The sequence below is a fragment of the Aegilops tauschii genome, chromosome 7 (assembly GCF_002575655.3).
Source record: "Aegilops tauschii subsp. strangulata cultivar AL8/78 chromosome 7, Aet v6.0, whole genome shotgun sequence".
NCBI classification, from domain to species: Eukaryota; Viridiplantae; Streptophyta; class Magnoliopsida; order Poales; family Poaceae; genus Aegilops; species Aegilops tauschii.
Genome location: NC_053041.3, coordinates 143716976 through 143733393, shown reverse-complemented (window position 1 = coordinate 143733393; position 16418 = coordinate 143716976). Strand labels below are relative to the sequence as shown.

The following is a 16418-nucleotide window of genomic DNA, read 5'->3' as shown; positions in this document are numbered from 1 at the left end:
CGATCTCCCAAGATCAAAAGAGCACCAACCAAAACAGCGGTGTCCGCTTTGATGCAGCAACCAAGAGGGGAAATGACACATATTATGGTTACATAGTGGACATAGGGGAACTTGACTACGGACATGATTTTAAGGTCCCTTTGTTTAAGTGCAAATGGGTCAATCTGTCAGGAGGCGGGGTACAGGTAGACCCATAGTATGGAATGACAACAGTGGATCTGAACAATCTTGGGTACACAGACAAACCATTCGTCCTAGCCAATGATGTGGTGCATGTTTTCTATGTGAAGGACATGTCTACCAAACCGAGAAAAAGAAAAGATAAGGAAGCGAATACATCATATGATGAGCCAAAGCGCCACATAGTTCTTTCAGGAAAAAGAGACATCATGGGATTGGAGGGCAAGACAGACATGTCTGAAGATTATGAAAAGTTTCATGAAATTCCTCCCTTCAAAGTCAAGGCTGACCCAAGCACCCTGTTAAGCGATGAAGAATATCCATGGTTACGGTGCAATAAGCAAAGGACACAAGCAAAGAAAAAGTGAAGACTTTCTCTCCACAACTATTATCATGATGCCTTTGATCTAGAATATCACTGCAGTTACATGTGAAGAAATGAAATGCCTTTTGTAACAGACGAGTTTCCGTATGAAACCCTGATACTTCGAAAGAGATTGTCCGTTTTGTACACGAAGTGCATCAAGTTTTTGTCGTAACCCTCTCAACTTTTCAGCACAAGCTATGTGGGTGAAATGATGACACTATGCCAATTTTCAACCTCTTCAGAGTTCATTTGAAGTGCTTTGCAATTTCAGGGTAATATAGCTCAAAAAAATCAATAAATGTATGAAAAATAACAAATGAAGTCAGAAAGGGTTGAAAATTGATGATGTGGCTTTGAATGGTGCATTTTGAACACATAAAAAGTCTGGAGTTCTATATAAGAAAACACTTAGCGTTTTTTCAGATTTCATCGCCAGTTTGTGACCGACGACGCCGAGGTCATCGACGCCGCCAGGCTGCCCCGCCCGCATCCGCCGTCTCCGTCGCCCTGCCCTGCCCCGACCTCACCGCACCCTGCCCCGACCTCGCCGCGCCCTGCCCCATCCTCGCCGCCGCTCCCCTGCAACATACACTGTGAGCCACACCTCGCCGTTCCCCCTCCTCTCCTCCTCCCCCCCGCGCCCCAACGCCGCCACCCGCCCCAAGGCCGCCGCCCGCCCCGACGCCGATGACGGCCCCTATTTTCATAGTTTTTTTATTTGTAGTAGATGATGATGATGATATGATGATGATGATGTATGTATGTTCATATGAAAAGAATATGCAAAAGTTAGAATTTTTTATGTTCATAGATTTTTTGGTGATATTATTGTAGAATATGCAAATGTTTGTATGTTCATATGCAAAGAATATGTCAATTTTTATGTAGTAGATGATGATGATATGATGATGATATGATGATATATGATGATTTTGTTCATGGAATTTATCTATAAAATTTTATGATTTTTTTGTTGTAATTTTGTTCATAAATTTTTTATGATTTTTTTGTTCATAGAATTTTCTTTGTCAATTTATGTATATGTTCATATTGTGTATGTATAGGAAAATTGTGTATGATCAAAGTAATTTATGTATATGTTCATATTTGGAAGAAAAAGAAGGAGTGGAAAAAGGAAAATAATAAGAAGAGGAAGAAGGAGAAAAAGAAGGAGAAGAAGAGGAGAGGAAGAAGAGGAGAAATAAATAAGAAGATGAAAAAGAAGAAGAAAAAATAGGAGAAGAAGAAGGAGAATAAGAAGATGAAAAATATTATTCTATTTCTTCTTCTTCTCCTCTTTTTTTTCTTCGATCTTCTCCTCTATTCCTTTCTTCTTCTCCTATTTTTTTTCTTCTTCTTCCTCTTCTTATTTTTTATCGGGTATGTCGTTGTCGATATACCCCCTCCCCGATAACTTCGACATGAGGGGGGGGGGTCGATATACCCCCTCCCCGATAACTTCGACATGAGGGGGGGGGTCGATACACCCCCTCCCCGATAACATTTTCCCATGTATGTATGTCGTCGTTGTCGATATACCCCCTCCTCGATAACTTCGACATGAGGGGGGGGTCGACCCCCCCCCCCCCCCCCCGATAACATTTTTTCTAAGTTAGTAAGGTAAAATGTTCCTATCATGCATAGACCGATTTTAGACCACGGGAGCACCCCCCCTCTCGGTCGACCAACTCTCGAGGACACCCAAACCCTAGAAAAAAAACATTGTCGGTCTCCTACCCCCTCCCGCCCCTACCCGACAAACTCTCTCGAGATCTATAAGAGATTTATCAAGAATGCCCCCATTATGGATGTGCATAATTAAGTTGATCCATATTTTTCCTGATCTCATCTACCATTCTATATGTCCACGTTCTCTTGTGTCAAAGTATTGAAGAAATCGTTGGTTTCATAATTAGCCAGAAGTAACAGGCGCATGATGGTATGAAGCTCTCCAAAATTGTTTTGGAATGGAGTGCTGATAGGACAACTCGCTTTTTGGTACGAAGTTCAGTAAAGGCCTTCCAAATAGCGATATTCGAAAGGCTCTTGCTGAACTTCGTACCAAAAAGCGAATTATCCTATCAGGACCCCGTTCCAAAATAATTTTGGACAGCTTCATACCATCATGCGCCTGTTACTTCCGGCTAATGATGAAGCCATGGTTTTCTTGAATCCTTTGACACTAGACAATGTGACATATAGAAGGGTAGATGAGATCAGGAAAAATAGGGACCATTTTCTGCACATCCAGAATGACGCCATTTTGTTAAATCCCTTGTTTGACATTCATGAGAGAGGCGGTCCGGACGTCAGACATTAATGAGAGAACTCCGGTAACTCTTCAACATGAGGGGGGACGTCGATCAACCCCCTCTCGCCCGACCAAACCCTAGAAGCGTCGAGGCCACCCCAAACCCTAGAAGCGTTGTCGAGGCCACCCCAAACCATAGAAGCGTCGAGCTAGCTAGGTCTATGTTTGCCACTAATATATCCATCTGTCATGTTTGTATATTAATTGCCATGTTGTAATATTTGCAGAAACTACGGAGCACCGAGACTTGGAAACAGAACAGTTGTTGGGGGACATAATCCTCGGCGGAGGTGATGTCATGTCGTATCTCAACGACACCAATGGTCTGGAAGGAGAGGGTGAAGGCTCCGGTGATCGAACAATGGAAGACGAAGGACATGATCATGATGTCCGTGATGACAGCTCCGGTGACCGAACGAAGGAGGGAGGTGTTGCAAAGTCCGGCGAGGTATATATATATTAATTAAGCCTGTGCTGACTAGCTAATTGATGTATTAATTGTTTTGGTATGTACATATATTAACTCTTCTTTCTTCTTTTATAGCCCTCCAGATCGAGCCAAACTTTGGTAACGAGACGAGGCCCGAAGAAAAGGTTGTGCCAGGATGAAATATTCATGATCACAACAATCGCCAACGATGGCCAACTGATTGAACCCAGGCGGACCAAGGAAGCATTTTCTGCTTAGTGCGGGGCTATTGTTAGGGACATGATCCCGATCAGCATCCAGCTATGGAATCGGCCTAAGAACATAGACCCTCAAGTTCCTTATGTCAATGATAGACAGAAAGATGATCTTTGGACACCGCTGAAGGCAAATTTCACCCTATCGTCAGAGGAGGATCCAGATAAGACATTTATAGAGCCATTGGTCAAGGCTCACGCTCTTAAGAAGATGGCAGATCTATTCAGGAGGTGGAAGAATGAGTTGAAATCAACGTATGTCGACAAAGGGAAGACTCCAGAATTCACCGGCCGATTTGAGAAGATAAGAGATCACTGGCCCGCATTTGTGGCCTACAAGACATCAGACAGGACTAAGAAGATGTCAGAGACAAACAAGAACAATGCTGCAAAGAAGAAGTTTCACCATCGCACGGGGTTAGGTGGCTACCTCAAAGCCCGGCCGTTGTGGGACAAGGCTGAGCAAGACCTGCTTGCTAAAGGGGTCGAACCAGAGACATTGAACTGGCCAGACCGTTCAAGGACTTGGTTCTTCGGGGTTGGGGGAACCTTGGACCCTGAAACAGGGAAGTGCCATTGGACAGAGGAGAAACTTGAAATACCCGTCAAGAAGCTTTAGAAGTGTATCGCCGCAGTGCAACAAGGGATGTTCGTTCCCGACAGAGAGAATGACGAGCTCACCAAGGCCCTCGGGAATCCTGAGCACCCTGGACGAACACGAGGCATGCCAGGCCCCGTTGCGTGAAAGGTTGGGTTTCCCGGCGCAGGCGGTTACAAAACCCAGCAGAGGAAGAGGAAAATGGAGTAGAGCGAACTACAGAAGCTGAATGCAAGGGTACGAAAGCTAGAGGAACAAGTTGAGAGCCAGCGAGGTGCCGGAGCTACCCCGCCATCTCAGCGGATAAGCAGCATGGCTTCCACCGAGCTCGTTCAGCAGCCTGACTTCACGGCTCCTAGCTACCCCGTGGATGCTATCACGGAGGCTCAACATTGCCAGCTTATGATGCAACGGCAGCACCTCAAAGTCAAGGCGGCTGTCGGCTCTGTTGCACCTCCTCAACCCGACGCAACTTTTCACTGCCGTCCGATTCCACAAGGCTATGCTGTTGTGATGGTGGATGAAGTAACGGAGGGATTTGAGGAGCTCGAGCTTGACCACCCTACAGGTGAAGGGGATACTCATCTGGGTCTTGCTTTGAATACTCCATGCCTATGGCGGAAGGAGCACATCAAGCTTCCGAACTGGACGCCTCTGCCTCCTCCTCCTCCTCCTCCGGTGAGTCAGGGCACCCCGCCTCCTCCTACTCCTCCTCCTCCGGCGAGTGATCAGGGCACTCTGCCTCCTTCTCCGGCTGCTCCGGCATGTGAGGGCGGCAGTCCGCCTCCTTCTGCGCCTTCTACGGCGCGTCCGAGCAGCCCGCCTCCTCCTCCGCCTCGTCAGCAACGGTGGAAGACAGAAGCCGCCGCTCCGCCTGCTCTGGCGCGTCAAAGCACTCCGCCTCCTTCTACTACTCGTCAGCAGCAACAGAAGAGAGACGCCGCCGCTCCGGAGTCTAGCAGTACAGCCAGAGGTGGGAGGCAATACAGATTCGGTCCATCTCTCAAGCCTCTAGAGAAGTTACCATACAAGATGACCGAGGAGGAAAACGCGAAGATCTGTAAAACCCAAGTGAAGTACTTTTTTGCAAAGAAAAATCCACCTCCAGAGGAGAAGATAGATCCCGTGAAATTGAAGCGCACTTTGGATGCCCTGAAGCGACCACCAACGCCTCCGCTGGATGAAAACCATGTCTGCGCTCTTAAAAAGGCAGTGCAAGAAGCGCGCCGGTCGGGAACTACTTCAAGTGACAAAAGGTTACAAGAACAAAGAAGTGGGAAAAAAATTCCCCAGCTCGGCGAATAGGCGAACCAATCGTGCCCCCTTCTCGAGGTGTCTAGTGATATCGTCGCAAATCTACCGGGGATGCTTTCGGGTACCAATCCTGGTGATTACCTGCCCGACGATGCACATTTTGATACAATGGAGGTGGACGAATTTAGATACTAGTATGGGAAGCCTCTCGCCAAAGATGGAACTCTTGCTCTAACAACGATGATGCGAAGATTCCATGAATGGTACATGAAAACCTGCAGCGAGTCTGGGAAGGATGCTTTGTCGATGAGAATTAAAGAGGACCACGACTTCATTGGACAAGAACTTTTGACTGTTGATTTTGATGAGTTTTTCTAGTTCTACAATCTAAAGGCCCTCGACAAATCACTCGTGGCTTGCTACTGTCTGTACGTACTACTTTCTGTAATTAAGTCTCTCTATATATAGCTCAGCTCTTTCTTTGCATGTATATATAATTATCCTCACTATATTATGCAGATTGAAGATCGTCGAATGCAGAAAAGCACAAATCTATGACATTGGGTTCATTAACCCAAATATCATACATGAATGGACGGTTAAAAGGAATGTCTCAAAAACCGAGGACAACTTGCTCAAATCGTTGCTCAAAAATCAAAGCAAAGATAAAATACTCTATCCTTACAACTTCAAGTGAATGTTACTGTCTTGTGCATATTCAGTTTTTCCCTTATTACTCAAGGTTATAGTAATGTAACTGAAGAGTTATGCATGCGTGCGCAGCTACCACTTTATTCTCCTAGATATTAAGCTTGAGCAGGGACTAGTAACCATCTTAGACTCGAGGCGAAAAGATCCCCAGAACTATGCGAACATAACTGAAATGCTCCAGAAGTAAGTTCAATCGATCATTATCGCACCATATCGGCAACTTTGTTCATTTCCTGATATCAAGTAATTATTTTCTTTGTCTGGCAGGGTTTGGAAAGAGTTCACCACAATTTCTCCGGGACTGCCGACCGAGCTGCGATTTAAACACCCAAAAGTAAGTACTACTACCTAGTTTCGTGCATCCCCCATTGATTCTAGCTAGTTTCATCAATACCATTTAGCATGCTTGCTTATCAATTTGATTGACCTCTATTTCTCGTAAAGTGCTTGTGGCAGGAAAGCAGGAATGATTTCTGTGGATACTATGTTTGCGAGTTCATCTACAACGCGACAACCAAGAATAAGCGGGGCTACTCTGAAAAACAATATGAAGTGCATAAGAAAAAATATTCACAATTTTATTTTATTACCATCATTTGTGTTGATCAGTTTCATTCATACACATGTATTGACCCTCTTCTTCGATTTAGCTCTGGCAGTTGCGGGATGAACTCCTACCACATGATTGCATAAAAGTAATTCAAGAGGAATTGGCGGGATTCTTTCTTGACCACGTCATCAATAAAGCAGGAGAATACCATGTGGAACTTGACTTCAGATGTTAGGGATTGTAAGAGATCTTATATTGTATATATGTAGCTAGTAGCGTCGGATAGATATACGAAAACTTGTTGTTCGACCAATCTCTCAGAGAAGGAGAGGTCGATCACTTCTCTCTGTATATGTTCATGACGATCTTCTGTACTTGATGGTTTCCTTCATATTCTTACTAGCTAGCATGTCGAGTCCTCTCGATACGTATAGTATGTAGCATCGACTAAGCACGGAGATAAGAGAGGTCATTTCTCTCTAGCTATTATCTGGATAACACAATATATGAAACCCCCAAATTACCCCTCCAAAACCCCCACCCCCCTTTAAAAAAAACCCCAACTCCTGAGCTGCTGACGCGTGGATGATCTTTGGTCCCGGTTGGTGTTACCAACCGGGACTAAAGGCCATCCTGCCTAGGCTCGCCGCAGCGGCCACGTGGAGCACCACCTGTCCCGGTTTGTAAGCGAATCGGGACTAAAGGTCATGGGCTTTAGTCCCGACCCTTTGGTCCCGATTCCAGAACCGGGACAAATGGGCCTCTGGAACTGGGACAAATGGGCCTTTTCTACTAGTGACCAGACCAAGATTTTTCACCCGGAGCCAAAGGTGGAGGGGTACCCGTTGGCAATGCGTGTCGACGGCCGTCGGCAACGGCGATGGGGAGGAGAGCACAGTTGGATGGGGTGACGGTGACGGAAAACCTAAACCACCCTAGTTGTCAGGGGAGTTGCACAATTACCGATATAATGAAGGGTTCTTTCAAATAAGTATTTGTATATATATTACTCCCTCCGTCCCAAAATAAGTGTCTCAACTTTGTACTAAGATTGAGACACATATTTTGGGACGGAGGGAGTACATCGGATTATTACTAGTCTACTAACCTGCTTTACTCATTGTGATGTCAAAAAAAAACCTGGTTTGCTCATTGTGAATTCCCACGCGCCCTATATTCTGCCCGAGGGCCATTAAGGCTAGTGATAGTGGAAGTAACATAGTAGGTAGTAACATGCATGTCACATAAGCAAAATATGTGATGTGGCAAATAATTAAAGAGGAGAGAGACAAATATAGTAACATATATGTTACCATCACATAGCGGTTCCCAATGCTAAATGAGTCTATGAAGTAATAAATGAATTGATGCATGAAACTACATATATGTTACTACCCACTATAGAGGTAGTAACAAAGACTAGTACTCCATAATCTGCACTGTCGTCGAGCCATCAACCGCTGACGCCCCCGCTACAAGCCAAACCGGGCGGCAGAGGCCAAGCAACATGCACCGCCACCTCCCCCGCTGCCACGCGATGCCTCTACCACCGCCCCCGCCTCCTCCGAGGACGCTGGGGATTCCCGTCAGCCTCCTCTTCGCGTCCTTCCCGCCCGCGCTACCTCTGTAGTCCAGAAGGTATGCCCCTTCTCCCCCTTCGTTTCTTTGTATCTGCAGGTTGTAACTTTTGACCTCTTGCATCCATAGATGGCTTTTTTCCCAAGTAACACTTTGTGACCTATTAGGTGTACAATAACTTTCTGATGCATATGCAGTTCTCGTAAAGAGTCATTAAAATGGAGAATAACCATATGCCTTTTGACTTGTAACATGGAAGCTTGGCATGCTGCTCCATGTTTGAGTTTGTTAGCATTTTATCTTGTCAACAATTAGAATATTTCTTGTTTTGTTTGTTGTTACTGATAGTGTAACAGGAATACTGATATGCTATTGCCTATTGCTAATTTGTTTAAATTAGACTAGATACAGATTGTAAAATTGATCCGAGGTCGTTTGAGTTTAAGTACAACAATTTTCGCAAACCTGAGGTAAGTGGTTAGGCTTCAATGGTTCTTTTTTCTGCAATTTAAAGCCTTGTAACTAAACTACCTTTGGTTGTTTTCCATGTCTGGTCAGACATTGTGGCCATCCGAAGATAATGTTGAGCTGCCCTTGCATTTCAACATTTCACACACTACTTCTTTGATTGCCTGTGGCATGGCTATGGATGATGTATGTTCTTTCCCCCTGTGACAGCCAAAAGTGAAAAATACATGACCATGTTTCTGTTGCTGTGGAAGTTATTCAGTTAATATTGTTGTTTTATGTACCTTTTCAGATTGGCATCGATATTGAAGAGAAGAAGCGGAAGACAACCAAGAGTATTTTATCTCTTGCTCGTCGTTTTTTCACCCCTTCAGAAGTTGATTATCTCGCTGAGATTTCTGATTTGTATGCTCAGGAAAAGGAATTCTTCAAACTATGGACTCTTAAAGTTAATGAGTCTCTCTTTAGCCCTCTATTATATAGCCCTTTCGTATGCAACCACTTCATTGTGCTATACAGTCTTTTCAACATTGAGAAGTTATGGTATTTTTTACTACAAGGCTAGAACACATCAACTGCCCTATCATGTAATGTAAGATACGACTTATAAAAGATTAAAACATACTGTAGCTGACTTCGTTGTTCTTTGCTATAGAAATGCAGGTTTGGTATACGTATTTAGTGCAAACCCTTTCTAGATGCTAACTTGCTAGATCCACATATAACTATATTAAATAAATAAAATTGAAGTACACGTAGGTGGGCATCTTATGAATGGTTCATTTGAGGAAAAATGATTGTTATGAGAAGAATTAGCACCAAATATTACCCTATTTGAATTAAATATTCATAATTCTTGTTACTGATACGATGTTGCAAAATAAATTGCTTACATGGAAGCATAGTTGATTTCTTAATTTATAGGAAGCATATGTAAAGGCTCTTGGATTGGGTTTGTCAGGTGCTTCACTCAGTGAGTTTACAATCAACTTGGCAACAAGCAAGGGAGTTCGGGTTTCTAAGGTATGTAGCTTTGACCTTTCCCCTTCTTCTTTTCTTACATATAATACATAAGTGAGGGAGCTTTAGAACTATGTGTCTGAACAAAATTCACATGATATTTTGTGACACCTGTGTCTTAGCCCAACTGTTAGTTTTCATGTTAAGCAATTTTCATACGGAGAAAATGCTGCTATGGGATGGGTGTATCGTTGGTTCTTAAAACAACCAGTATAGCATCTCACCCTCTATTTTGGTCATCTCTGTCAACGGTTGAGATGTAATATATCCTGCCACTCACCCTCACATATCATGTCAGCCTTTTTTTCTCACTGCACGGGCTCCACCATGTTCCAAAACATTCAATAGTAGTTTCATGTATGTTTTGCAAAATTTCAACACATGTTTTGCAGTAGGTTAATCAGGTTTTGCTGCAATCCAAACTAAGTTTCACTAAACAATTCAATACATTTTACATGGATCTTAACCGAGCCAATAAATTTCAGAAGACTCATAGTTGTTTGACCTTTTCTTTACAATTTTTGGGATGTGTTTCACATGTATCTCAGGGTTTCATGCCAGATACACAAGAAATTCTCAAATTTCACATGTGCCACATATTTAATAGCAGAAATCAGTATTTATTTCAAATAGAAAAACAATGGGGCAAACCTCCAAATAAGAAACCAAATAAGAAGAAAGCAGAAATCAATATTGCATGTGTGAGGTCCACCATGTGCTATGCAATCACGCCAACACAATTAAAGCAATGCCTGCACACAAAATCAATATTTGATGCCTACCGTTTCTTCAAAAAAGAAAAAAAGAGATGCCTACCCCGTTTTTTCATTTTGGATGGTAACACCGTCCTATATTTTTTCTCAAAAGGAAAAGTATCTAGTTTTTATGCATCATAGGACATCACAGAAGTCAGGTGCACTATCTTATTGCAATTTAACAGCAAATCATTTTTTGATCGGCCCCGTCTCTTGTTGAACTTTCCAGGCATCGAAGGTATGTAAACATTCCAACCCTGGGTGTGGTCATCTGTCCGAGAATTGGCTATTTGCACTCGCGAAGCTAAATAGTTCTCATTATATGGCAGTTTGTATGGAGGATGACTCGAGATGTCTAGGTTTGTATTGCCGGCCTTGGGACAAAGAGTTCAGTGATCTTCATTCTTTCAGTCACTCCATTACTATTGGTGTATATGTTTCAGGTCCTGAAAGTAGTCCAGTGCCAGTAGGATTAAAAGTATGGAAGACTATACCATTTGTAGAAGATACACTTGTCTCTGGAACAGAAGCTGTCAAACTTATTCCTTGACTACGCCATGCTGTTGATAGTACGATTTCACCAGATCACAGTATGATGCAAGATTTGGTGTTTTCATCAGGTTGCCCCAAGTAGGATGCTAAACATTGATAATTCTTGATGCATCAGTTAACTCTCTATGCCCGCAATATTTGGGGCGCTCAGGAACGTTGCAGGTTCTGCTTCGCTTCTTCCCTCCTGTTGGTTCCCTGCGGCAGTCATCTTTTTATCGGTCTAGTTCGGCTTATGTACTTGCTGCCAGATTGCTCGTTGCTGATTTTTGGCAAAAAGAAAAAATGTCTTCTTCAATTATCTGGAAAGCTGAGGGTGATCACTCATGTGATTTTCGGGAGTATTAGAAAAATCAACTTTACAAATAATTGTTCATATTCTCTTGTGTTGAAACTGAAGTACTGAACCGAAGATCTTAGGACACTGTTTTTATTTTGCGGGCAAAGGGGAGTTGTATTCCATAATTATAGGGTTGCAATCAACTCGCAAGAGATCATCAATACACAGAGGGCCTCTCTGAGACCAAATAGTAGTACAACATTCTGTACGACTGTAATTAGCCAGACAATCTACTACCACATTTTGATCCCTACAAATCTTCTAGGGAATAAACTCCCTCTTCTCCATCAGGGCCTTGATCTCAGCTACCAAGTCCCCATAAGCTCACCATGAGAGATTCTCATTTGATAAGATGGACAATGCCTCAATTGAATCTTAGGACAATATTGGATGTGAACAGTTATTTGTAAAGCTGACGAGTTTAGCACATCCAACACATCAGCCCTTCAAATATAAACAACACACACTGCAAAAAAAACACTTCCGTGATGATACGTGTTTCTCATAGTAGGTCACGTTTTCTGTCATGCATGTACATCCATGATGATTTTATGACAGAATCAAGATAGTCATACCTGTGCTGTCGTAGAAGTGTTCCATGACATTACCAAAATTATCATCACGGAAGTGTCCACTTCCATGACGATAAATCGCGCGTCATGGAAGTGCTTTCGTCAAGGGTGACCTACACATGGCATCCACCGTAATGGGACGCTGTTAAGCTAGTTTTGGATCCGATAACCCACTAACAGCCACGACCAATGAGGATTTTCCATGTGTAAAATTGTCATTGGCCGGAGGAAATATGTGTTGGCTCACCGTTGGGACAGATGTCATCCATTCATTAGACAGGAGGCGCCTATGATAGGTTGACACGTGGACCGGCCCAGAAGTGGCCCATAAAGATTAAATGGGCCGGCCCAACTAAAGGCCCACAAGATTTAGCGGGCCATAACGGGCCAGCCCAGCTAAAGGCCCACAAGATTTTGCAGACCATGATGGGCCGGCCCAGCTAAAGGCCCACCAGATTTTGCAGACCATAATGGGCCGGCCCAGCTAAAGGCCCACAAGATTTTGAGGACACTAATGGGCCGGCCCGTTAAAAGGCTGCCATGTTTTGGGCCAAATGTCGGTCCATATTTGATCCAGTCCATAAATAGCCTGCCACGTTCCAGGCCCAATAAAGGCCCATATGAGTTCCGACCCGTTAATAGTCTACCACATTCTGGGCCAAATTACGGCCCAGATCAGATCTGGCCCTTTAAGAGGCTTTGGGCTAAATTATGGCCCATATCAGTTTCGGCCCGTCAACTAGACTCTATGCTTTTGGGCCCACTTGCTAAAGGCCCATTTAGTAATTCGGCCTGATATTAGTTGCGGCCTGTTAAATGCCTGTTTAACATTTTGGCCCTATATTTATTTCGGCCTGTTAAAAGCCCGTCATATAGTTGGGCCTAACTACGGCCCGGTTTGCATCCGGCCTGCTCACAGCCGATAATCTGATTGGGCCAAACAAGGACCGAGACAATTTTGGCCTGTTAACGGCCCGTGATGTGATTGTCACAATCATGGGCCGGGGTCTATTTTGGCCTGCTGTCCGCCCGTGAGCTGTTCGGCACGTTTCACGCCCAACCCACTCTTCAGCCTCATAAAAGCCCATTGAGTTTTCTTGCGAAAATAGGGCTGGTGGTTTACTCGGCCTATTAGAGGCCCAAATCTACTAGTGGGCCAGTTTACATTTAGGCCTGTTAACAGGCGATTATGTACCGTAATTTTACGGTTTGGCCGGTTTACTGCGAAGACAGGATATATATACAGTAAAATAACTACAACATCGTGAATAAGAAAAAACCTAGACTATACAATAAATAAATTACAGCATATTACATCCACTGGGCATCAAAGTTCGCCACTATGATAATAAAGCAGACAGCAGATTACATACACTGGGCATCAAAGATCGCCACCAGTGCAAATAAACACGCCGACAAAATAATGTACAAAACCGACAGCACTTCAATAGAGTTCAAGAAAGGTTAGCCCTGCTCGGGAGCTGCAGCGCAAGCAGCTGAGCAAGTTGAGACGGCGCTTGTTTGACACTTATATCCTCCTCACTCTGAAAGATAAACAAGCAGACAGATGACAGGTTTTGCACATATAAGTATCAGTGCTGACAATTCATCACATTTCTTACTGACGAATAAAGTGACACAGTTTAAAATAGCATTAACACAATATGGTATTGTTCAGGTTAAGACATGGCAGGAAATGACATTGTGAAGGAGTTGGCAGCTTCACGACACCACTGGATTACAGATCAAGAACTCATAAGTATCAATGGTTAGTGTGTTGTATATTTATCCCATTTCAGATTGGCAAATAAAGAGACGATTTAAATAATAGTAGAATGATATGACATTGTTCATAGTTAAGACATTGCAGAATGTGACATTGTGCTGTAGTGGGTAGGTTCACTACACCACTGGATTACGGATCAAGAACAGAAGCATACATGCAGTGCAAAAGAAGATCACTTGCTTTGTATAGTTTAATTTACATGGTATGAAGAAGGAACTTGGTTGTACAACTGAAAACTTAAATTGAGAAGGACAAACTTTTGTTTATGAACTACATAATAAACTTTAAACATGCAATTTGATGCAAACACCAAAATTAAACAGCTGTTGCAGTCATGCCTAACCAAATATACACAACAAAGTTTGAAGGCTTGAGAAGGACAAACTTACATTATTTGTGAAGACAGGCTCTATAAAGCCCTTGTCCATGCTGATGGGGGGGGGGGGAATTCAAGAAGTTTACCACATAATATTCTTCATAAGCATTGCCTTTATTCTACATTTTGTTAAGATTAATATAGATGTGATAATATAAGAAAAAATGCAGAATATGTAAGATAAGATGAAGAGTGATGCTACATGACCAAGTAGCTATAAATGTAAGTACAATGATACAGGCAAAAGGTACAGCCAGGAGCAGCTAAACTTCTTCCGGACCATCGGTGTTATCCAACCTTATGGTAAGAGTAAATATAGATCTGATGCGTAGAAAATGGAGGGCAAAGGAAAATAAGCTGTAGAGTGATGGTACATGAACAACTACCTGTCAATATAAGTACACTGATAAAGGACAATAGGTACTTACAAGAACAACGCAGAGCTAAAAATTTTCATTGGCATTGGATATATTCTACACTAATGTAACCATTCATACAGATCAGATAATTTGGAGCGAACAATTGATAAGCAAGCTATCATGCATACTTCTGACACATAATGAACCAGGTATGAATACAAGTACAGTGATACAGGACAACATGTACTAACAAGAGCAAAGCAGCGGGCAGCATATTTGCGATATCCTGTCGTTCTTTTCAAACCGGAATTCTTCTTCAAGCTGTTTTCTGCAAAAAAGATCCGTAAGGCACATGCGAAAAAGTAGAAGTTCAAATTGTCATGTGATATCATAGACAATACCTCATCCTGGGAACGAGACCAGTGCATAACAAGGTTTTTCCATTCAATGTCTTCTAAATTTAGCACAAGAGACTTCACCGGAACTTCGTTTATAGACTTGCCATCAAAGTGTGATTTCCTCAGGTAACACCAATACTGCTGCAATGCTTCCTTGAAAAGCGCAAGCAAGCTTTGCTCGTCATGACTATCCAGATTGACTCTCGCCTACTTACAACAATGTAATGTAAATCATTGATGTGTTCAATCAGCAAAAAACAGGAAAATTATCACCCTGAATAATAGCACTTACACGTAAGTCGGACAGTAAGATGTGAAAATGGTGTTTGTCTTCACTATAATCTTCCCATGATGGGAATATATGCACGTAGTCCCTAACAACATTTAAAGCATTGTCTTTAAAACTGGGAATAACTTGAATGGGGTTCCAATCTGCAGGAATTGGCCGTCTCTGTAGTTGGGATAGGTCTTCGGCCGATGGACTTGTTGTGCTTTTTGCTGGAGTGGGGTTTTTCTGTGGTACGGCTAGTGCTATGGCAACTAAAATCGGCATACCTTTTGCTGGAGTGCAGGTCATGTGTGGTGGGACTAGTGGTGTGGCCAGTGAAGTATGGGTACAGTCTGCTAGAGTCGGTCCTACATTTTGTGTCACTGGTTGTACAACCAATATAAGTGGGGTGCTATCTGATTTCTCTGGCACCACCACGTTTTTCAAGGACTTTGCTGGTGCTCCTTCAGGTTCGGCAATCACCCTCTTTCTTTTTGATGTCTGATGCACAAGAACATCATTTGAGTGGAAAAACATGGTATGATGACAGATGGAATATGTATTGATAATGGATGGGCATGGCATCTTGACATATATGATGAGTAAACTAAGCAGATGGCGGTGCAACAAAGTAGAAGAAATGCAAGCCAACATATGCAAGATACACGCAATCAATAAAACCTTGCCAAATTAGAACATGCACCTTGATGGGTGAACAGGACAGGCCATCTGCCTTTGACTCCTCGAGGTTAGAATATTCATTAGGATCATATTTTAAACAAGAATCTACAGGTGGGGAGTGTATGAGTCTCATTGCATCCTGAATGGCACTCAATGCCTTGGTGCCAATTTTGTAAGTCGTTGTAGTGTTCCACAATATTCTTCTGATGCGCGAATTCTGATATTCACTGTAATTACGTATAATATATGAGAACCATGAAAACATAAATAGTAGTGAGATTATCTTTGTAATGTAGTGGATATTCTAATATAGGGGCGCCCCTGTAAACCCTTATGTGCTATCACTGGATTCTGATGAGAGAGCTCATGTGTGCTGTAATATGATGCGCGCATTAATATAATCTGGCACAAGTACACAAAAAATAGGTTCCAGAAGTAAGGATAGTTGGCATATGATAGGTTCATAATATATTGTATAGAGAGTTTATTGCCAAACCCTGATAATAAGAGCACACAACAACTAGGCAGATCGTAGTGTACATAAATGGGGTACACCATAACCACGATATATAAATCGGGAAAGTGGAACTGGCTGGAAAATACGGTGTTGTAT

The 16418-nt window shown here is 42.9% G+C and overlaps 1 protein-coding gene across 1 annotated transcript; it reads left to right on the top strand.

Moving 5' to 3' along the window:
• The first annotated feature begins 8192 nt into the window (after positions 1–8192).
• LOC109781071 (uncharacterized) lies at positions 8193–11026 on the top strand. The gene is made up of 7 exons (XM_020339655.1): positions 8193–8281; positions 8634–8703; positions 8792–8887; positions 8994–9149; positions 9626–9724; positions 10706–10835; positions 10920–11026. Exons 1-7 carry the CDS (start codon positions 8193–8195, stop codon positions 11024–11026), a joined length of 747 nt encoding a protein of 248 aa, XP_020195244.1.
• The last annotated feature ends 5392 nt before the right edge of the window (positions 11027–16418 follow it).

Bases quoted from the DNA above. Each gene is read 5' to 3' on its own strand.
- LOC109781071 (XM_020339655.1), top strand. From the start codon at position 8,193: ATGCCTCTACCACCGCCCCCGCCTCCTCCGAGGACGCTGGGGATTCCC. The intron at 8,704-8,791 runs GTAAGTGGTTAG...ATGTCTGGTCAG, and splicing joins ACAATTTTCGCAAACCTGAG to ACATTGTGGCCATCCGAAGA. The intron at 8,888-8,993 runs GTATGTTCTTTC...GTACCTTTTCAG, and splicing joins GTGGCATGGCTATGGATGAT to ATTGGCATCGATATTGAAGA.